A 24,774-nucleotide genomic window follows, 5' to 3' on the forward strand; every position below is an offset into this window, starting at 1 on the left:
GTGGTTGTTGGCTTCATTATAATTCAGTCTCACTATAACTCATACTCAATGGCATCATGGCCAGCTTTATAATGAGGTAGTTCTGTACTTCATAAAACGGTCTTACTATAAGGCAGAATAATATGGCTTCAATGGACAGCTTTATAATGAGGTTGTTTTGTACATTATAATTCAGTCCCCCTATAACACATACTCAATGGCATTATGGCCAGCTTTATAATGAGGTAGTTCTGTACTACATTATATGGTCTTACTATAAGGCAGAATAATATGGCTTCGATGGACAGCTTTATAACGAGGTTGTTTTGTACATTATAATGCAGTCTCACTATAACATGATCAATGGCTTCATGGAAAGCTTTATAAAGAGGTAGTGCTGAACTTCATTTTATGGAAATCTCACTATAAGGCAGTACACTATGGCTACAATGGACAGTTTTATAACAAGGTAGTGCTGTACCATATGGCATTATTCTCTGTGGCTCCTATGGACATTGTTATAATGAGGGAATATTGTCATTTTGTGAATATTTACAATAAATGGATGCAAAGAGTGTCAAACTTTGGTTTTAAAAAAAACTTTACCTTCCAACCAGATCAGTTTGACATTTTCATGTCTGACTAGCATCCATTAGCTATAGTGTTGTAATGTTCACACATGCTGTGCATGTGGAACAAATTTTGTCCTTTCAGCACATTTTTGTTTCTAAATAACTGGACATTAAAGTAGGAATAAAACTGGATAGATGTTGATACGCTGACATGTATATGCAACTACCAACATGATGTATATGTAATGGGCAAGTTCAAAGTCAAACAAGGGTCATAATTTCATTAAATTTTGTCGAAAACAGTGAAAATAACTTGACATGAATCTTCATTCTGTGAAACTTCATACCAAATTTGGTTTAAATCCATGCAATCATTCCTGAGATATCAAATGGAAACAAAATTTGCAAAGTATCGGCCATGATGTGATGTAATAGTGTGTACAGAAAGGGCCACAGTGTCTGCCACTTCCACAGACTGGGTGGGGGAAACAGAATTTTTAAAAATTCTGTAGATTCATGTTTTTCTGAAGCAAAGAATTTTTAAGATAAATTTATTGAGAATCTTACAGCTTATGTTCTGCAATGTTAGGACTTGCATATGATTTTGCAAAAACTTTAATGTTGTTGTTGTAGGGTTTAATGCCATTTTTCAGCACATGATAGGCTGTACATGGCGGCCAGTATTAATTGTGGAGGAAGAACCTGGGAAAACCCCGGAAAGAACCACCCACCCACGAGAAGCTACTGGCAAGCTTGCAAACATATCCACATTGGCTGAATCTGAGACTCAAACCCACGCAGACAGAGATGAGATGACAGTGATCCATAACGGACAGCGCTTTAGACCACTCTGCTACTCAGGGCTTCCTATCCAAATCATATTGCTACGCAATATACAGTACACCTCTGTGGTCAAACTTCAGTGGACATATAGCAAGAAAATTAATTATTGTTAATAACCATAGTTTTGTTCACTATTAAGCCTCTGAAGATGGAATAGTGCTTCTGCCATGTTGTAAACTATAATGTATTTAGTTCTGAAGAATAAATGAGAAAATATTTTCAATGATGTCAAGAATATGTTATAATAAAAATTGTATCATGCAGTTTTCTTTGGAACTAGGATATTTCTTTTATTTACTTATTAAACATAATTTTGTTCTTAACAACAAAAGTCTATGGTTGTGTATATGTTTCTATATTAGTACACAAGAAACCAATGTTTTGTGTTTAAAATACTTTTATATTTTAATTATGATATATGGACTATAGTCTGAAATGAATTCATATCTTTTTGTTGCAGTAATCATTCTGTCCATTTACAACAGATTTGCCTTTTCTGTAAAATGAATGTCTACTGAAATAAAGTTGGCAATATTAATATGAAATTGAATTTTCCTGCAAGGCATAAATTTCTTGTCATAAATGTCTTTCTGTGAAATTGTGAACATGCATCTAAAAACCAGGATCCATGATACATGTGAAACTGTCCACATTTATCTCAATTAGTCACACAACACAGTAATAAACAACCAGGAGAAGTCTGTTCAATTACACAAGAAGAGATAGAGCAGAGATATATTTCTTAATGTTATTTCTGAAGTGGGGACCTTGAGGCATTTCACAAAGGCATTCTAAACAAGGAAGCTACCTTAAAACAGTTACAATACTTTGGTATCTTTTCAATGAATAGGAATGTGTGTGTGTGTGTGTGATTTGGATTTTTAATGTAGCTTTATAACAATTTTTCAGTCATATCACTATGATGTCTGCAGTGTGGCAGTTTATAGTGATGTCTAGCACTGGGGCATCATGCCACAGACATGTAGCATGATGTCCCACCCTGTCACATTATCCTGACACCAGGCTGACTAGTCCTAACACTAACCTCTTAATGCTGAGCGCCAAGTGAGGCAGCTGTTTGTACCATTTTTGTAAGTCTTTGATATGACTCGACTGGGGATTGAACTCATGACCTGCCGCGCCATTTTTTGGACCTGCATGTGTCTGAAACATGTGCTTTCAATTCAGCACCAAAGAGTCAGGTGCTAATTTTAGTAATGAGTGTTCCAAACTCAAGACTGTTAAAGGACTGAAATTCCATCAGTAAAACAATGTCTCTATTATTTTTTTACTTACAACTAGGATAAGCTCTCAAAAGATTCTTTTTCCTAAAATATAACTTACATTATTAACCAATCCTGGTTAGCCAAACCCATATATACTCTATTTTATGTTCACCCATTTCCAGGCTGGTTCCCATTTTTCCATACCATTATTACTGTGTCCTATAAGATAAATCTGATAACAATACATGTACAGAAATCAAAGTATCCATGATACTGATGTAACCATCAGAATGTTTATTTTGGTATTTTTATGGCACAGCAACAAAAGCAGACTATTATGTTCCAAGGTAACTATAGTAAACTGCTTTGCCCAAGGATATATCATAATAGCTAGCCGTGATACCTGCTTTGTCCAAGGATACTATCTAATATTCACCACAAGCCCCTCAAAATAAGCATGTTATCAATATTAACATTAAAACTTGGGGTTTAAAGTGTTTTATTGGCCCATATATAGCCTCAATGTTCACTAGGTTTTATTGTCCCATATACAGCCTCAATGTCCACTGGGTGTTTTTGGCCCATATACAGCCTCAATGTCCACTAGGTTTTATTGGCCCATATACAGCCTCAATGTCCACTGGTTTTTTTTGGCCTGTATGCAGACTCACTGTCCACTGGATTTTATTGTCTGTATGTAGACTTACTGACCACTGGGTTCTATTTTCCGGTATGAAGACTCACTGTCCAACTGGGTTTTATTGTCTTGCTAGCAGATTCATTCCAGACTATGTCTTGTTTTTTTGCTAGTGGTTCACTTTATTGCTGTGTTTTAATGTTAGCAGGGTCTAACTGTTGTACTAGCAGACTCTTTGCTTGCTGGGTCTTAGTGTCCTACTAGTGGATTCATTGCTTGCTGGGTCTTAGTGTCCTACTAGTGGATTCATTGCTTGCTGGGTCTTAGTGTCCTACTAGTGGATTCGTTGCTTGCTGGGTCTTAGTGTCCTACTAGTGGATTCATTGCTTGCTGGGTCTTAGTGTCCTACTAGTGGACTCATTGCTTGCTGGGTCTTAGTGTCCTACTAGTGGATTCAATGCTTGCTGGGTCTTAGTGTCCTACTAGTGGACTCACTGCTTGCTTGGTCTTGTCTTGCTCATGGGCTAATTGCTTCCTGGGTCTTGTTGTCTTGCTAATGAATTCATTGCTGACTGAATCTTAGTATCTTTCTAGCAGATTCATTGCTTGATGGGTCTTGTGATTTTGCTAGTGAACTCATTATCTGCTTTGGCAATTTTAATTTATGGTTTAAAATAACCATGAAATTTGGTAATTAATGTAAAATAACGACCTCACACTAAATTAATTATGCATACCATTCTGCAGTCACTGAAAAAATCAGTCCCATCATATGATGAATTCACTGTAAATTCAGCGTTATCATATAGTAAGTTAACAGTTAATTCAGAGTACCATGAAGCAAATTTACTGTAAATTTAATAAGAGATCCATGAAGCGAATTCACTGTAAATTAATTAAGAGTACCATGAAGATATTCACTATAAATTATTTAAGAGTACCATGAAGTGAATTCACTGTAAACTAATTAATACCATGAAGTGAATTCACTGTAAACTAATTAATGCCATGAAGTGAATTCACTGTAAATTAATTAAGAGTACCATGAAGATATTCACTATAAATTATTTAAGAGTACCATGAAGTGAATTCATTGTAAACTAATACCATGAAGTGAATTCACTGTAAATTAATTTAAGAGTACCATGAAGAAATTCACTACACATTTTTTACGAGAACCATGAAGTGAATTCACTGTAAACTAATTAATACCATGAAGTGAATTCACTGTAAATTGATTTTGAGTATCATAAAGTGAATTCACCGTAAATTAATTAAGAGTACGATTTAGTGAATTCACTGTAAACTGATTCTGAGTCTCAAAGTTTATTCACTGTAAAATAATTAAGAGTACCAAGAAGTGAATTCACTATAAATTAAGAATACCTCAATGTAAAGTCACTTTAAATAAAAATAACATAAAATGCATTTACTGTAAATTAATTCAGTGTCCCATATTTTTTTGGTTTTTTGTGCATTTGGGTCTTAAACACAAAATATTGTCAATGAAATTAAGGACAAAAATTATTTTAAATGGGGGGGGGGGCAGGTTTATATAACATGAAAACCTCAAATAATATAGCACTTGGAAATTTCATCATGAAACATATGCATCAGATTCACAATGGGTGGAAATGACAATGCTTCCTAAAATTAGGACACCATAAACATTTTTTTAATTGATGTCCCATTCTTAGAATTGTAAACCCCATATGAATATTTTCCCTGCAAGCAATTCAATGAAGACCAAAATCTATATAAAAAGCTATCCTGTAGTTTCAAGAAAATGCAGAAATATTTACAAATATTTCATGTATCAATGCACAGCCAAGCATTTTGTTCCTGTGTTTTCTTTCAAATCGCATTCTATTCATATCATTGTAACAGAATGCATATGGATGTTGACTGACTGACTGAATGAACGAACAAACGAATGAATGAATTAATGAATGAATGAATGAGTGAAAAGATGGATGGAAAATGAATAATCAAATTAGAACTTGTGCTTTTTTCTATGTTGGGTCATATTAAAAAATATCTCCTAAACTAGGTCATACTGAATAAACGTCTTGTGTATTAGGTCATAGTGAATGAATGTCTCCTATATTAGGTAATACTGAATAAATATCTCATGTATTAGGTCATATTAGGTCATACTGAATAAATACCTCCTATATTAGGTCATACTGAATAAATATCTCCTATATTAGGTCATACTGAATAAATATCTCCTATATTAGGTCATACTGAATAAATATCTCCTATATTAGGTTATATTAAATAAATATCTCCTATATTAGGTCATACTCAATAAATATCCTATATTAGGTCATACTCAAATATCCTATATTATGTCATACTCAAATATCCTATATTAGGTCATACTCAATAATATCCTATATTAGGTCATACTCAAATATCCTATATTATGTCATACTCAAATATCCTATATTAAGTCATACTCAATAAATATCCTATATTAAGTCATACTCAATAAATATCCTATATTAGGTCATATTCAATAAATATCTTCTCTATCTGGTTATAGTGAATAAATATTGAAGTAAAAATGTCTGAATAATAGAAAATTGTGTACATGTTAAAAGAACACTAATTAATTAATTATACTAATTAATTAATCATACAATACAGAATATTTGTTAACAATTTGTACAGTACAGTATTAATTACTTCCATCCATGACACCTTTGATTAAAGATCCTGAACTTGAAAATCCAGTAAATCTTGTTGACGATATTTAATTTAATGGTGAATATAAAAAGCTTCAAACAAAAGCTTGTTATAATTCCTGCAATTTTTTAATCAATAGAATAATATGATTTATCAGTTAGCATGACATCCTTTGTTTTCATTCTAAATGTGTATGCCATTTCGTGGATGAAAGAACAGGAGACTTTTCTGTTCATATTTGCAGTTATGCCACAGTGGGAGAAAGGGTTTTACTTCAGGCATGCCTCAGCAGGAGAAAGGGTTGTATTTTAGTTGTAGTTATGTCACAGTGGGAGAATGGGTTGTATTTTACTTCCAGGCATGCCTCAGCAGGAGAAAGGGTTATATTTTAGCTGTAGTTATGCCACAGTGGGAGATAGGGTTGTACTTTACTTCTAGGTAGGCCTCAGCAGGAGGAAGGGTTGTATTTTACTTGCATTTATGCCACAGTGGAAAAAAATGTTCTACTTCCAGGTAGGCCTCAGTAGAAAAAAGGGTTGTACTTTACTTGCATTTATGCCAAACCAGGAAAAAGGGTTGTATTTTACTTGAAGGTATGCCACAGTGGGAGAAAGGGTTGTATGTTTGTTTTGCTTCTAGGTATGCCACAGCAGGATAAAGGGTTATTGTATTCTACTTCAAGGTATGCCAGGCAGCAGGATAAAGGGTTGTATGCCACAGTGGGAGCAATTGTCATATTTTACTTGGATGTAAGCCACAGTGGAAGAATGGGTTGAATTTTTATTGCAAACTGATTACTTGCTTGGGTTGTAAAATTCAAACACATAATCCAAAATTTGAGACCTTATTCATGGTACCTTTGGTTTCCAGCAGTATTAGCAGCAACAAGCATGTCTGATGTCTCAATTAAAAGCTTAACTGAAGTTAATGAATATTTTGTTTTTGATATTATATTTGAACAAACACACTTAGCACACACCAAACATGGGGGGTAATCTAAACCATACTCTGATGTCTTTTTTTGTCACTTAAAGCTGTAAGTTTTCTTTGTAATTCCAATAACAAACCATCAAAATGTAAAAAGTAAAACAAAAAATGATAAAATGCCTCAATTCCATAAGCCGTGCATCATTCTAAACGTTGTTTATAAGCAATTTAGCAATTTTTTCTATCTTTTTTCACATACAATTCTCACACTAACTTTTCTGTACAAAACTTTAAAGGATTTGTTGTTGTTGTTGTTATAGGGTTTAACGCCATTTTTCAGCACACAATAGGCTATACATGGTGGCCAGTATTAATGGTGGAGGAAGAACCCAGGAAAACCCCTGGAAAGAACCACCGACCCACGAGAAGCTACTGGCAAGCTTTCTCACATACCCACATTGGCAGAATCTGAGACTCAAATCCATGCAGACAGAGGTGAGATGGCAGTGATCCATAACGGAGAGTGCTTTGGACCACTCTGGGCCCCCTTAAAGGATTTGTCAATGCATAGAAAATTTATTGAAAAACAAAATACATTTTTTATATTTAAAGATCAATGGTGTACAAAAAAATTCAAGATGCCAAAAAATTACAGATTACAGCAATAGGAAATTCACATTATGCCACTAATTGCATCTTAGTTGCAACACATAAATACCCCTCATTATAACACAAAAAAGCTCCCTCATTATAATACTCTCTATGGAAGATAAGAGTATACTTTATTCATCCTAAGTACCTCCACATATTATAACACAGTTACCCTCAAAATAAACTTTATGTTATCATTTATTATTATTATTATTATTATTATTATTATTATTATTATTTATTATTATTATTATTAATTGGATTTAGAAACCATACTCACCTATTAACTATGACCATCTTGTAATGATAGGCCTTAAAACTGGACACATATTCATAATAAAGGGCCTTAGGACAGGAATTATGTCATAATGATGGGCATTATTACAGGAACCATGTTGCAATGATGGGCTTTATAACAGGAACCATGTAATAACGATGGGCCTTACAACAGGAACCATGTTATAATGATGGGCCTTATAAAAGGAACCATGTTATAATGATTGGCATTACAGTGATAAATTGCTGTAATGCTTCATATCTCTGGCAAAAACCAATGAGACATTTTCTATTCATCCACTACTTTGAGGACTTACCCACTTTTTAGTCCATTTTCCTTTTATTAAGATAAACTTTTTAATAAATTACATTTAAACTCTGAATATCACTAAGTTATTGAGACAAAATCTAGTAGATAGTTTGGTGGTGGTGGGTGTGAATGGTGGGTGGGTGGGTGTGTACATATATATATATGTACACACCCACCCACCCATATATATATATATATATATATATATATATATATATATATATATATATATATATATATATATATATAAAATCATAATACTTACAGTAGAATGCAAAGTTTAATACACTAATCAATTGATTTCTCTGAGTACGGCCCAATTCAGAAATATGAATTCAGACAATTTATTCTCAAAGGTGTCATTTCAGGCATACAGATCTAATATACAGTCAATACTTACGGATGTGTTTTTGCCATTTTTATTCGTGACCTTAAGTAGTGAGCCTTCGTATCCCTGGAAACGAAGGGAAATGGTGACTATAACAACAAACTGTGCTGTGAAAAGTGATGTGAAATCTCATGCATTGTTAAAGGAACTCAAAATTAGTCAGAAAGACAGGCTAATAAGCGTTGTCAAAAGCTTGTCTCATAGAATATTTGCCATACCTCTTCAAACAAACCGTACATACTTGCTTCCAAGTAGAGTTCAACTCCAAACTGCACACACCCAGATCTGCCATTGCATGATGCACCAACAGATCTAAGTCTGTGCAGTTGTGTTACAAGTAACCAGCAGAACCAACATCAAAGACTATGATCTTCCAGGGCATTATGTGATGGCAGAACAGGGTCTATGTTGTTTGCAGTTAGACATAATTTGCCAGTATATACGGTATGTGTCAATTTTTCTGTACATTACAACAACTTCATCATCATTACATATGATAGTGATTAATTCATCATTTCTTTATTCCCCCAAAAAAACCACTAACAATTTGTGTTATTATCATGTAATTTAGAAATTTATTGTAACCTGCCTTTATTTTATCTAGATAAAAGTAATGTGTATCTGGTAATATGTGCAAACCCCACCCATCCCACCCCACGCATCCGAACTTAACAAGAAAACATACAGCAGTACAGCTGGATTACAAAACATGAGTCATCATGACCTAGTTTCCAGTAATGACTGTTTATATAGTGTCTCAAATAATGACCCTTATTGCCAGAAGGATGACTAGACAGAAGGATTGCTGGACAGAATTCAAACAATAAACCAAACATGCTTTACTCTCTGGCCAAACCTTGCATTTACTGTTGTGTCGACCTATATGGTTCAGACATTTTAAGAAGCCATTATTTACAATGTCAAATGACCAGAAAAAGAGGACACAAAGGAAAACAGGTTACTTCAGCTCGTCGTTCCATCCACTAGCAGAAACAACAGAAAAGAAATAACCACAAATAAACACAGTAATGATGAAATCTAACTATATTTCCAGAGGTATGTCAATAAATCTATTATTATGCAGGCTAACGTTATCATTCAATATGGCTACTGAATGACACAAGTATACATTGTACTCAATTCCAGGACCATAACAACAATGGTTATAGGTCAAGGATGAGTGTCTTTCAGCAACCAAGATCAACTGGTTGGATATGACTGGTTATATGTAAATTACATATATAATCATGTACATTACATAATATCACACATGTTATGAACTGAATACAATACTGTTTACAATATGGATTAATAACAGTCATTCAAATAAATTAATAACTAACGGTGATGTGTCTTTAGCAGAATACTGTGATTACCACACATGTGATGTTACTACGATAACAGTGTTGCTATAGCAATGGTGCATCTGCTATGGGACTGCAGCTCTGACCTACTTACACTATTGTTTTTCCCTGGTTTTCCCATCATCTTTAATAATGCGGTTTCATAACCCTGTAAAGTAATCTTGTTATTATATATTCAAAAGTAGGTTGTACTTACTTGTAAAATGGCATTTCACAGAAATCATCAAAGGAACTACAAATCTCAAAGTAGAAAGGAAATTTTGCCAAGAAGAAAATTTCCAATGTTGCCATGCTCAAAAGATGGACATTATCAGGAAGGATTTCAAATTTAAATTTATACTATGATATTGAGAATGACATTTAAGTTCTTTTAAGATCATCATCACAGCAACCTGAATGCTATCAGCAACTTTTGAAATGTAGGTCAAAATGACCTGCTTTGAAAAATATATAAGCCCACTAGTACATTTCAATTTTTAATGTAAACTTGATTGTTTTCAATGTCAATCACAAAGACATGTGCTGATTCCCCGCCACATCTAATCACCCATGATAACTGTAGCTCTCTGCAATGCACTGTAGCTAGGATAATAGAATCCTGTGCAACTGTTAATCAGTGTGGCACCGTGACCTATAAAGGCACTACTTAAAAGTAATACTCTGAAATGGTATAAAAATAACCAGGAAAGACTCAGAAGTAAGCATTACAGCTGTTCATCAAGTTTTCTTTTCAAAGTAAGAATACCAAAATTTATTACACCATAAACTGAGTAGAAAGATTTGTATCGTTTGAGATTATACAACGTAGTTCGATATACATACAAATTTTCTTCACAGAATGCTGAAGAATCATTTGCATGCATTTACATTTAAACGTAACTCGAGTTTTCTCCAGGAACCTCTGTAGCTTGAACCTGTCTCAAAGCGATTTACTTTCGTATTGTTAATTCTGTGCCAAAAAATGGAGAAGTGAGTCATTTCTCAATGCTTGGCTTGATTCAAATGTGTATTTGAAGGACTGTTTAATAAGCTAGTCTTTCATCTACAGTTCACCCCTTTTGTAAAACAGACTCATCTGACATCAACCACAACCAAGATCAGGTTCCTCAAAAATGATTTTAGATTAACATTATGGAAGCCAATATAAATGGATATAATATTACGGACGATTATAGATATGAATATAACATTATGGATGATTATAGAAATGGATAAAATATTACTAATGCCAATAGAAATGGATAAAACATGGATGCTGATAGAAATGGATATAACATGTCTGACACCGATAGAAAAGGATGTAACATTACAGGCATCTATAGAAATGGATATAACATTATGGATGCCAATAAAAATGGATATAACATTAGTGACACCTATAGAAATGAATAAAACATTACTGATGCCAATAGAAATGGATATAACATTATGGATGCTGATAGAAATGGATATAACATTATGGACACCAATAGAAATGGATAAAACATTACAGACGCCACTAGAAATGGATAAAACAATCTTGATACCAAGATACATTCGATAACTTTGAAAATTTAAACTTTCTTTAACAACTGAATTATTTTCACCCAAGTTTCAGAAATATGTTTTATTTAATTGGATCGAGACAGTGTACAAGCCACAGAGGGTTTCAAAGAGAACTTATAAATGAAGATTAATCAAAGAGTGATTAGATCTGATTTCGAAACTCTCGGAATGACTTTAAATCAGATAAGCAAAAAACATTTATCATTTATTTTTATATTTATCATTCACAAGCCTCCATAATTATGGCAAAAAGCTGGAAGAAAATGAATTTATCATGCAATGAATATGAAATAGTTCAACTTTTTTAAAACTTGATAGAAGTATAATTGGACAAATTAGGATGTTTTTATTTCAAATAGACTGCAATGACCATAGTGTAAAATGCATCAAATGGCAAAAAGCACAGACTAAGATCTACTGCTGAATAATGTACAGGCATAATCAGGGTCTATTTTAGGTTTTATCTGTACTCCAAGGCAAACAATGTCAATCTGATTCCGACACTTTAATATATAGACTTGTCATTAGCGGCCAGCCGGAGCAAACACCATTTAATTTTACATCGTAACACTAACACACTTTTTGTTAAATCCCTGTAATGACCAAATCCTGTGCTTTTAATTTTAGACAATGAATTACTTCAATATATAATGAATTACTTCAATAGATAATGAGTTGCTTCAATAGCTAATGAATTACTTCAACAGATGATGAATTACTTCAATATAATGAATTACTTCAATAGATAACAAGAGGGCAGATTACAACAGATTTGTGCAGGTTACAGTTTGAGCTGAAAAATACATGACTACACAAGGTAACAAGGTTCATTCAGCCCTGGGGGAGTTTTTAGTCATATACTTTTCAAGGAGGTTTAAGGTCTTCAAAATGTTTCATTATGGTTCAAGGTGTTCAAAAGTTTTAAATTAAATTACTACATATTTTACTTTGTTCTTCACTCCATATAGGTACAACATTCACAATCACTACTACAGTAAAAGAAACAGCACTTCATCTGTTAAAGACGGGTGTTGTGTGTCATTTCCTATAAACAATTATATGCCACTTTATGACGGGGGGAATGAAAATAACAAAAGTTCTTAATATAAAAAAGTGATATATTTAACTGAGTTTGAACATTTTGTATTCCTTCACATAAAAGTTAATCAAGTATTTTGGGCAAATTCTGAGTTTATCTGCATATTCAAGGACAATTCAAAGCAACCCTTAAATTCAAGGGTTTGTCAAGATTAAACAAGCCATGATGATCCTGTTAACCGCAGTGCACTATATGCCTATGTAAATTATCTTTAAAGTAGGTGTCAACAGACTGAAAATTAGGTGTCTCAACAGACTGAAAATTAGGTGTCTTTCAGACTGAAAATTAGGTGTCTCGACAGACTGAAAATTAAGTGTCTTGACAGATTGAAATTAGGGTGTCTAGATCAATTGAAAATTAGGTGTAGTGACAGAAAAAGTAGGTGTCTTGACAAAATGAGAATTAGGTGTCTCTACAGATTGAAAATTTGATGTCTTGAAGGATTGAAAATTAGCCGTCTTTATTAATTTAAAACTTAAAATTAGGTGTATTTAATGAATTTAAATTAAGGTTCTTCACAGATTTTTTTTTTTTACTTCATTAAAAATGAGTTCTCTTCCAGATTTCATGGCATGATTATAACTAGGCCACAATGATGTCATAACGTAATGACCACATGATTTTATGACCAATCTCTTCCAGATTTTATAACATAATTATAACTAGGCCATACTAATGTCATAACGTAATGACGTGATTTTATGAGCAATCTCTTTCATAGCATGATTAGGTAACAATGCCATACTGATGTCATAATGTAATCTGCACTTTATTTTAGCTTCGCAGTAAGCAGTAATTTTACACAAGCTAACATTTTTATGTAGGCTTGCCAATGAGCAAGAAAACATCTAATGAAAATAGCAAGTTATAAAGTATTATACATTAAAATACCTACTGTATTATTCTGCAATATGCATGCCCTATTTATTTCTCATTTTTTGGTGCAGAAGTAAATTATGGCTTAAAATAAGTACTCCCTCACTATAAGATCCTTCATTGTAACACCATACCTTTTATATGGTCATTCTACCAATTCATTATTTAGTTGTGAATCTGCATGCATAGTGTACCTCATTATAAGGTGATCTCACTATAAATCAACATAATGTATGGCTCCCAATGACATTATTATGAGAGAACACTGTGAAGTATTCCCTCATTATAACACTGTCGTTAAAAGCCACATAGACACCTTACAGTGAGCCCATGTAATAATGAAGTACATTATACATATGATTTCAATCCTACATAATGGAAGGAACAACAAATTACAATGTGGGAGTACTTGATATTTTAAATGGATTCTTAAGAACAAATATTTGTAAAACTTGCAGTACAAATACAAAATTCTTGGCATGAAAATTAAAAGGACAATAACAACTGTAATTCCAGTGTATTTATCAGCTGATGAAAAAGAGAAGGGAGTGCAATATTACAATCAATACATAACTATTCTATGATTATGTATCTACAATGGAAGTTATTTGTCATTAACATGCATTACTTCCAATAACAAACACCTCAATGAAAGACAAATATCTTATTATAGTTAAAATCACATTTTCCAATATATCTCTGATTGAATACTGAATCACACATTATAGTGTATCAGTGACAGATTACTGAATATACATTTTCCAGTATATCAGTGAAAGATTACTGAATCTACATTTTCCAGTATATCAGTGACAGATTACTGAATCTATATTTTCCAGTATATCAGTGACAGATTACTGAATCTACATTTTCCAGTATATCAGTGACAGATTACTGAATCTACATTTTCCAGTATATCAGTGACATATTACTGAATCTACAGTTTCCAGTATATCAGTGACAGATTACTGAATCTATATTTTCCAGTATATCAGTGACAGATTACTGAATCAACATTTTCCAGTATATCAGTGACAGATTACTGAATCAACATTTTTCCTAAAGATTAAAAAATAACCGAAGTAAACTAACATTAAGGTACTTATGTTACCTGCAAACAACACAGACCTAATCTGTCATTGCAAAATGCACCAGCATCTGGATCTGTGAAGTTTGCAGTTGGATGCAATCACCCAGATCTGTCAGTGCATCATGCAACAGCATATCAAGGTCTACGTAGTTTGTAGTTAGAGCCAACATATGAGTGAGTATGTACGGTATAGAAGAATGGCAATAATAATAGTTACAATGGATATCGATTTGATTAAAAACTGACATTTTAAATGGCATTAGAATTCAAAGATTGGTGACAGTCATTTTGTCTCCACAGAACAATCAGTTTTTGTGGAGTCTTTTTAAATTTGTCATTTACAGCACCTGAAAAATCCAGGAAAATTGATACTGTACATAAATACAAAGTTACATTTGCCATTTACAACACTAATCCAACTTCAGAAAATATCAATACAACACAGGTATCATAATGCACACATGACCATGTTCATACTTCTAAGCTGAAATGAACATGTAAAAAACCTCGATTGTAAGTGCATTATACGACAGACAATTGTGGATTGACATTATTCACTGCAGAACTGATGTTATACACCAGTAAGTACGTCATAAGCACAATGTTCCAAATCTTACTTACCTTATATGCCCTGAATAGAAGGTACAGTTCCCGAGGTTTGGCATCCATGGGAAGCCCACTTACAAATAATGTCCTAACCTACAACGAAAAAAGAAAATACGTAAGCAAGAAATTCATGTTCCAAATCGCCATGGAGAATGTTTTTCAAAGGACTTTGCAATGAGTTTTAAGGGACTTTTCAATGGGTTTTCAAAGCTTTCTACAAATTTTCAAGCGGTATTTTATTTAAAATGGAAATTTAATTTTCTCCATATGTTATTCATTTAGACAAATGCATACATGCAATGACGATACCTGCCGTATAATACATAATGGGGTCAATGATGACCCCACGTTATAAAATGTAATGGGGTCAATGACAATACCTGCCATACAAAAATGTAATGGGGTCAATGACAATACCCACCAAACAAAAATGTAATGGGGGCAATGAAAATACCCGTCAAACAAAAATGTAATGGGGGCAATGAAAATACCCATCATACAAAAATGTAATGGGGTTCATGAAAATACCCGTCATACAAAAATGTAATGGGGTCAATGACAATACCTGCCATACAAAAATGTAATGGGGGCAATGAAAATACCCACCATACAAAAATGTAATGGGGGCAATGACGTTACAATCCTTATATAATGTAATGGGGTAAATAACAATATAATCCTTATAAATGTAATGGGGTCAATGATGATATACTCCATTAAAAAGGTAATGGGGTCAACGATGATAAACTCCATTTCAAATGCAATGGTGTCAACTATGATACACTCCATTTAAAATGTAATGGGGTCAAAGATTATACACTCCATTTAAAATGTAATGGGGTCAAAGATTATACACTCCATTTAAAATGTAATGGGGTCAAAGATGATACACTCCATTTAAAATTTAATGGGGTCAAAGGCAATACACTCAAGATTTGTTCCAACCTATCCAAATGTGATTTTCATACTGACTATCCCCCCGGTGGCTTACTCAACTGGTGTGAAAACATGTTGAGTCAACTTTCCAAGACATTTATTCTGCTTCCGAATGACTGGTTAAACAGGTTATGGATATCCATGGGAAACAAGGAAATATTATTTCAGTGGCCTAATTTTTGTGATTATGGTGGAAAAAACTTACAAATAATGCAAACATGTATTTGTGCTTACTGTGAAAGATGCTGATTTTGAATTATTTCCATTTGTTTTGTGTGACGTTTTCTCATTTAATTTCTTAAAATCATTAGCATTCCCAAAAAGTGTTATAGAGCTATCGGAAATCAGAGAATCCAGTGTACAAGCTCCAGTGCTGTCTAGAATTAAGAACACATGCCTTGCTTGTTCTACAAACACAATAGGGACCATCCATTTAATGGGGGGGGGGGGCAGGGATTTTATTTTCAACAAGTAATTTTTTAAAGTAATATAATGGATTTAATTTAAAAAATTCTTTAGAGCAAAAATACCATTTCAAACTGTTTGGAGGCCAAACATTTTTTTTTCAAATAAATCCCTGCCCCAGCCCTTTGAGCAGGAAATATATGACCCTTTTTGTCATGGTAGATCTGGACCATTGCTTTCAGGATTAGGGAAGATTTATATGCTGGAGAATATGGCATGTAGAAATCAAGCCATATAAGGAATTAGAACAAAATCTAATTTAAATAGAGAACTCTATCTTACCTTTTTTCTTTCTTTTTCGTACCGACAAACTTTTACAAAGACATTTATCAGAAGCCAGACAATTCTATAATCTAATCATTAGGTCTGCATTATAAGTGAACCATGTGAAATATGGGGGTTTGCAACAGCCATCCATTTACAATGAAAACAAATGCACATTTATGAACCTTTCCCACCATCTTCATCAGTCTTGGCCGTTTCGATTCATCCCACTCCTCCAACACCCAATAATTATCTGCCACAAACAAAATGGGTCGAGAAGGATAATTGCAGGTTTTTTTACAAGTGATGCAAGGCAAAAGAGCATGAGTTGTCTTTCAATCAATAACTAAGAAAAATCATTAGGTAAATGCTATTGATTGGCTGGTGCAATGTTTTATTGCTTAAAATTAGAAATATCGTACAGGCAAAGTTAAGAGGATTTGGGAGACTTCACTCCTCTCTTATGATCCTACTGTCAAGTTGTCGGCACGCATCTCTAATAGGAAATTTGCAATATTGATATTTCCAGTGCCTGATGTATACTGACTATAAAGGAAATTGTTTCATGCATTGGTTAATTCCAGTTAAATTGATATGTAGTGTATGTCTTTGCAAGAGCAAATATTTTTGGGTAATGCAAAAGAGAATGCGAGGGCGAGTTTTATATTGAACTTAATACAATAGTTCTATTTAATGGAGAGCTAGTGAAAACATGAAAGTCACCAAGTCCAAAGAGTGTATTGTTTGGTTGGGACACATTATCTTCATTGCTGATCCATATCACAACTACTTTTGTAAAGAGAGTTTTCCAATCTGCATTGTTGTTTTACTTTCACTCTCCAGAGAACAATTGATTTCAAAGATGTGTCATGAACACTAGCTTGACAATGCCATACATTGTATCAAGTACATTTCCTTCCTCTTCACCATCAGACAATACTCCTAGGAAATATAAATCACACATGAAACTGACAACAAAAAAGAATGACAATAACAAAACTGACAACGAAAAGGACTGATAATACAAAAGGAACTTGAATAAAACTTTCTCATCTAATAATGCTGACCTAAAATAAATACTGTGTCATGCTACTTTAAAAATATTCAAGGTTTCCAGGTTCCTTTCATTTCTCTATCAATCCATTTATTCATTCATCTGTCGTTCCATTCCTCCATCCTAATCTATCTGTCCTTTCCTACTTTAGTCTATCCTTCCATGAATCCATAAATACATTCAGCCTTTATTCAATACACATTGTTTCATGTATATACATTGAGAGACAGAGGTTGTAATGTGTATTAACAGTTCTACTTCTAGTAGTTCCAAAATTCAATTTAAAGAGATCTGAAGGTGTTCATAAGGCAGTTTATTGGAACCCCACTGGCTATCTACTGTCAATTTGACACCTTTAGACATCTTTACTGGGAATGATTGCCTCCATCAGTGAAGCAAGATGAAAAGAACTATAAACATGCAACCTCTGAATTCCTGGGGGACACATCCATCAGTCCTTCCCATTACCAGCCAACAAGACATGAAACAAGAAGACCAAACAGATAACAGTGGATAATTTCGCAGACAATTAAAGGCAATGATTATTTTCTCACAGAATTGGGGGGGGGGGTGGAGGGTGAATTCCCTCTCTGGCATTTCCATAAGGTTGGATTTTAAATTTTAAAAGGGAACAGTTTTTATATTTGAACACTCTTGACACAGACCCCTTATTGTATGTTTTAACAAACTTGTGTAATAAATAAACACCTTACTGAATGTTTTAACAAATGTGTAATAAATATACCCCTTATGTAGCTTCAAAAGATGGATGTCTACTAAAGACCCCTAAAGTATCTTTCAATAAACATGTGTGCAATGAACAGACCCCTTTTGGTATACTGCAATAAACTTGTGTGTAATGAATAGACCCTTTATGGTATACTGCAATAAACGTGTAACGAATAGACCCTTTATGGTATGTTGCAATAAACGTGTGTGTAATGAATAGGCCTCTTATGGTTGTTGTTGTTGTTGTTGTAGGGTTTAATGCCATTTTTCTGCACATGATAGGCTGTACATGGTGGCCAGTATTAATGGTGAAGGAAGAACCCGGGAAAACCCCGGAAAGACCCACCGACCCATGAGAAGCTATTGGCAAGCTTTCTCACATACCCACATTAGCCGAATCCGAGACTCTAACCCATGCAGACAGAAGTGAGATGGCAGTGATCTGTAATGGAGAGTACTGGCCGCCATGCATAGCCTATCGTGTGCTGAAAAATGGCGTTAAACCCCACATCAACAACATACCTGGCACAGTGACAGCAAGTGTGTGCAATGACAATAAAACTTGTTTGTTAACATACATTGCTGGCACAGTGACAGCAACTGTGTGCATGTGTGTGTGTGATTAGGATTTTTAATGCAGCTTTAACAATTTTTCAGTTATATCGCTACAATGTCTGCAGTGTGGCAGCTTATAGTGATGTCTAGCACTGGGGCATCATGCCGCAGACATGTAGCATGATGTCCCACCCAGTCACATTATCCTGACATGACACCGACCAGTCCTAAAACTAACCTCTTAATGCTGAGCGCCAAGCGAGGCAGCTGTTAGTACCATTTTTTAGAAGTCTTTGGTATGACTTGGCCAGGGTTCGAACCCACAACCTCCCATATCCAAGGCGGATGCTCTAACCACTAGGCCACTGGAGCGGTCCAGCACGTATATGCAATGACAATAAAACTTGGTTGTCTGCATGCATTGCTGGCAGTGTTATAATGAGTACTGTACTATGAACAGTGTTATGATAAATGAGTACCATGAACAACATTGTAATGAGTGAGTACCATGGACAGTGCTATATTGACTACCAAGGACAGTATTATGAGCAAGTACCAAGGACACTGTTGTAATGAATACTGTATCATGGACAGATTTATACTGAGGAACACTGAAAAATGGACAATGTTATGAGGGAGCACTGTACCATTTACAGTGTTATAATGAGTACTGTACCACGAAGTGCTACAGTAAGTGGATAATAAGTGACTATTGTACATGGACAGTGTTTTAATGAGTGAGTAATATACTGTGGACAGTTTTATAATGAATACTGTAACATGAGCAGTGTTATTATGAGTACTGTACATTAGTGTTATAATGAGTACTGTACTATGTACAGTGTTATAATTAGTACTGTACCATGGACAGTGTTATAATGAGTACTGTACCATGTACAGTGTTATAATCAGTACTGTATCATGGACAGTTTTAAAATATGTGTACTGTTATATGGACAGTGTTATAATGAGTGAGTACTATACCATGAACAGTGTTATAATGAGTTAAGTACTGTACCATGTACCACATTATAATGAGTATTGCACTGTGGACAGGATTATAATGAGTACTGTACCATGAACAGCATTATAATGAGTACTGTACCATGGGTAGTTTTATAATGAATACTGTATTGCATTATGAGTCTCTCTTTTCATACATTCTCAATATTTAAGAAATATTCATAGCCCAACAGGCTGATAATATATAACTGGTCAGTGGCCATATAAGATGATACATGGACCTCATAATATGATCATTTTCTGGCCCTGAAGGCACAGAATTTCAAGATTTCAAGTGCTGTTATATTATCTTTCCTCAGCAAACCACATTCAAAATGGATATATTTCTACTGTTTACATCATTCAGTACTGCTTCAGAAATGTAACATGGACATTTTAACAAAACCCCATAGTGACAGTCCAATTTAAGGGTTCAAGATACCGGGGGGGGGGGGATTGCTCTTCAGTACTCTGTTACAGACAACAGTATTAACATCTACTGCCAACTCCCTCCTCCTGCCCTCCTATTAAATATAAGTTTTGTGAAGAATTTCCCCAGTCAGACTAAGGTAAAGGTGAAAAACTATAAATATTTCAGCTGCAAAAAGAAAAAATGACAACAGTACCCCTTTGCCTGGCATTCAGGGGCAACTGCCCCCACCCGAACTGCATTGCCACTGCCCCAATACATACATGTACTTTGCACAAGAAACAAGAGTAACCTTTTGGCTTCATGTCTGGTTAATACCAGATGCCCAATGTGATCATGTTATTGATGAAATTCATCAGTACCACTAATGTGGATTTCTGCTGTGGGTGAAATTAACAGAATTAGCCTTTCTAGCTTTAGTCCCCAAAGAAACAGTGGAGCAAATGGGGCCTTGAATTTAGGAAAATTGCAGTGGCTCAACCAGACATTGCCTTAAATCACGCAGCTATACATCATAATGTCATAATGTAACGTGACGAGGTCTTTGTGCTATTGATCTTCAAGTCACAACATCCTCTGCATATACCAGTCAATAGTACATATACCAGTCAATCAGAAAGAAAAAAGAAAAAGGCTGTATCTACTAATTACCAGAATTATTTTGCTAAACCTCAGCAATTTTCATTTTTTTTTTAAAAATTGTATCGACTGAAAAATACTTTTTAATATGAGGTGAAAATAAAAAAAATGGATGAGAAATTCTAAAATCATGCAGATTTGAAACTATTTATTCTATAGTAAAAGATTTACAGGTGGCCCATTTAAATATTGTCCGAATCCAAACGAAATCTAGCCTAGATACATTTAGGATCAGCGCGAAATCGATTTGACTGGGTCTGACAGTGGTCCATTGGTATGTATGTCATGAAATAGTTGACTGGGTTTGACAGTGGTCCACTGGCATGTACGTCATGAAATAGTTGACTGGGTCTGACAGTGGTCCATTGGCATGTACGTCATGAAATGGTTGACTGGGTCTGACAGTGGTCCATTGGCATGTTTGTCATGAAATAGTTGACTCCAGGGTCTGACAGTGGTCCATTGATATGTACGTCATGAAATAGTTGACTGGGTCTGACAGTGGTCCATTGGCATGTACGTCATGAAATAGTTGACTGAAAGCTGTTCTGCTGGTCCAGGTCAATACGACGAGATTCCGATGCAGAATAAATTGTGGCTAGGAATTTTTTTAAATTGGTAAATCACATGGTTCTGTCTCCACTTGAGATCAGTCCTGGAGTTTTCTAAAATTTGTAAATCACATTTTATTTTATGCCCATACAACTGTCTGTTGCCACAATGTCTAACAGATGGAAATTCACAAAATTCTGTAGTTGTATTGCCCTTGGATTAACAAGCTTTCTCGTTATAAGCTGAGGTCCCTGCAATGCTGGGTAAAGGTCACATAAAAAAATTTGAACAACAATGTTTGGGTCTTCTTTATTGAAGATTACTGGCAAGATCAGCGTCGATATTTCTTTGGGGTCTCATTTTAATCCATATATAAAATGAAAAACGTAATTATTTTGGAATAACATGGAAGCATGATTCATTTTGAAGGCAAAATGTTGAAATTATGCCAACAGATAGTGCACAAACAGCACATGACATCATTTGACACAATAATGCCACCCTGCATTAGGACATGGCACAATGTATAACAATATTGCCACCCTGCATTCAGACAATATGTGAATACTGAACACACTAACTGCCATATACACTTGCATATAAGCCAAGTCCAACTGTCTGCTCTTGTTATGGACTTAACACCATTTTTCAGCAAAAGACAGACTATACATGGCAGCCAGTATATCTGGACAGCCTGTAAAGGCAAGTGCCTTGGACCACTGAGCCCCCTGCCCCCCTTCCCCCCGCCGAGTCCAACTGCAAGCTGCACAGACTTACAGATCCACCATTGTATAATGTAATTAGCATAAAAATGTTATAGAAAATGTTATAACAATCATCGAGAATGTCACTTGAGCTGCTATGCATTTCTGATATTTCATATCAGAACATAATCTGCTGTATGTGGTTGCAGACAATGTTTTAAAGGCCTGTGTGAGGAAATGTTGTTTTAAAGGCCTGTGTAAGGAAATGTTGTTTTAAAGGCTTGTGTAAGGAAATGTTTTAAAGACCTGTGTAATGAAATGTCGTTTTAAAGGCCTGTGTAAGGAAATAGTTTTAAAGGCCTGTATAAGGAAATACCTGTGTAAGGAAATGTTTTAAAGGCCTGTGTAAGGAAATGTTGTTTTAAAGGCCTGTGTAAGGAAATGTTTTAAAGGCCTGTGTAAGGAAATACCTGTGTAAGGAAATGTTGTTTTAAAGGCCTGTGTAAGGAAATGTTGCTTTAAAGACCTGTGTAAGGAAATGTTATTTTAAAGACCTGTGTAAGGAAATGTTGTTTTAAAGGCCTGTGTAAGGAAATGTTTTAAAGACCTGTGTAAGGAAATGTTGCAAGGCAGAGATATTGGAAAGAAATTCAGTTGCAAAGGACCAAAATGCTGAAAATCTTCAACAAGATTTCCATCAAAGTTGAACTTCAGTACCATCCTGTCTCTAACAAGCACAAAACGTACACAACAAACTGTCCATTTAAGTAGATAGACTGGTTTCTCTTCTTCATACTCGAGCCCTCAAATAGCTTTAAAAAATATAATTTTATCAATATTAATAGTGGAAAATAATTTTGTTTAATCTTCAAACAAGATAAAGGAAACAAAAATATCTGGATGGAAATAAAAGTCCAACCTCTTCGTTCCCCAACCCCTTTCCCAAGATTAAAAGGTTGGTGCATAATTACACTTGCATCACCTTCAAACCCTGCAACAGCAAAGTCCGTATGTAGTAAAGACTGCATTGCAATTTACCATGGATTGACAGACACTTTACTTTTTATTTAATGTCAGTGATTGAATGTATATGTATGTGATGGCATAATGTGATTGTATGTTATGTATATGTGATTGTATGCACATGTATGTGATTGTATGTATGTGTGATTGTATGCATGTGTATGTGATTGTATGTATGTGTATGTGATTGTATGTATGTGTATGTGATTATATAATGTGACTATGTATGTGTGTGTGATTGTATGTATATGTGATTGTATGTATATGTGATTGTATGTATGTGTATGTGATTATATAATGTGACTATGTATGTGTGTGTGATTGTATATGTGATTGTATGTATGTGTATGTGATTATATAATGTGACTATGTATGTGTGTGTGATTGTATGTATATGTGATTGTATGTATGTGATTATATAATGTGACTATGTATGTGTGTGTGATTGTATGTATATGTGATTGTATGTATGTGATTGTATGTATGTGTGTGATTGCGTTGTGTATGTGATGATATAATGTGATTGTATTTATATGTGATGAAATATTGTGACTGTATGTATGTGTGATGATGTAAGAGTTATGTCTACCTATCATGTTCAATTCAAAGTGTAAGATCAAACAAGTGTTTCTCACTTCTAACCCCAACATTCCCCCTCCCCATGGTAAAAAAAATCACATTTTATATATATAAACATATAACACCGACTGAGCAACATCATTTTTTGGTGATGTGTGCTTAGATGTGAGGGAATATGGGCTCATGTGTGCAGGCAAGGCGATGGGTGCCATTACCTGCAAACCTGGGTTTGAATCTCCATAGAGTACGAATTAAAAATTCTCTAACCTGAATGATAGTATTACTTGTATTAAAATATTAATTCTGTCTACTATTATCAAGCATTCTTTTATAGGAATCCAGGGATAGCACTTTCCATTCTGTCTGGTGTATATTTATAATTCTCTTTTTCTCTCTCTCACTCCCTCTCTCGCTCTCTCTATCTCTCTCTCTCTCTATATATATAATATATATATATATATATATGTTTAAATAAAAACAACCTCCTAACCCACATTTTAAAACCAGTGTTAACATTTTTTTCCTTAGATGAATGATTCAAGAAAAATGAGACTTTATTTAGTTTTACTCAAATCTGAATTTGATTCAGTCCCACAAACTTACGAGAGTAAACAAAAAACCTTCTCTCTATTGTATGATGTGCACTAACCCTCCCCCAAATGGAACAAAAACACCCCCCCCCACAAAATATGCCCCCATTGTCTGAAAGTTTGTCAAGTGTAATCATGTGTCTTTTGAGCCGTTCAATTTTTTATACAATAT

The 24,774-nt window shown here is 34.4% G+C and overlaps 1 protein-coding gene across 1 annotated transcript in view; it reads right to left on the bottom strand.

The window, feature by feature from the left end:
- LOC149792968 (uncharacterized) overlaps window positions 1-24,774 on the bottom strand; it is a 191,050-nt gene that overhangs the window by 65,181 nt on the left and 101,095 nt on the right. The window contains exons 2-3 of the mRNA XM_089968929.1: window positions 15,096-15,173; window positions 8,513-8,566 (exon numbers count right to left, since the gene is read on the bottom strand). Coding sequence (XP_089825055.1) covers window positions 8,513-8,566; window positions 15,096-15,173 — 132 coding nt within the window. The remainder of the gene's footprint in view (window positions 1-8,512; window positions 8,567-15,095; window positions 15,174-24,774) is intronic.

The sequence above is a fragment of the Sinohyriopsis cumingii genome, chromosome 8 (assembly GCF_028554795.1).
Source record: "Sinohyriopsis cumingii isolate HCF-2022 chromosome 8, ASM2855479v2, whole genome shotgun sequence".
Lineage (NCBI taxonomy): Eukaryota > Metazoa > Mollusca > Bivalvia > Unionida > Unionidae > Sinohyriopsis > Sinohyriopsis cumingii.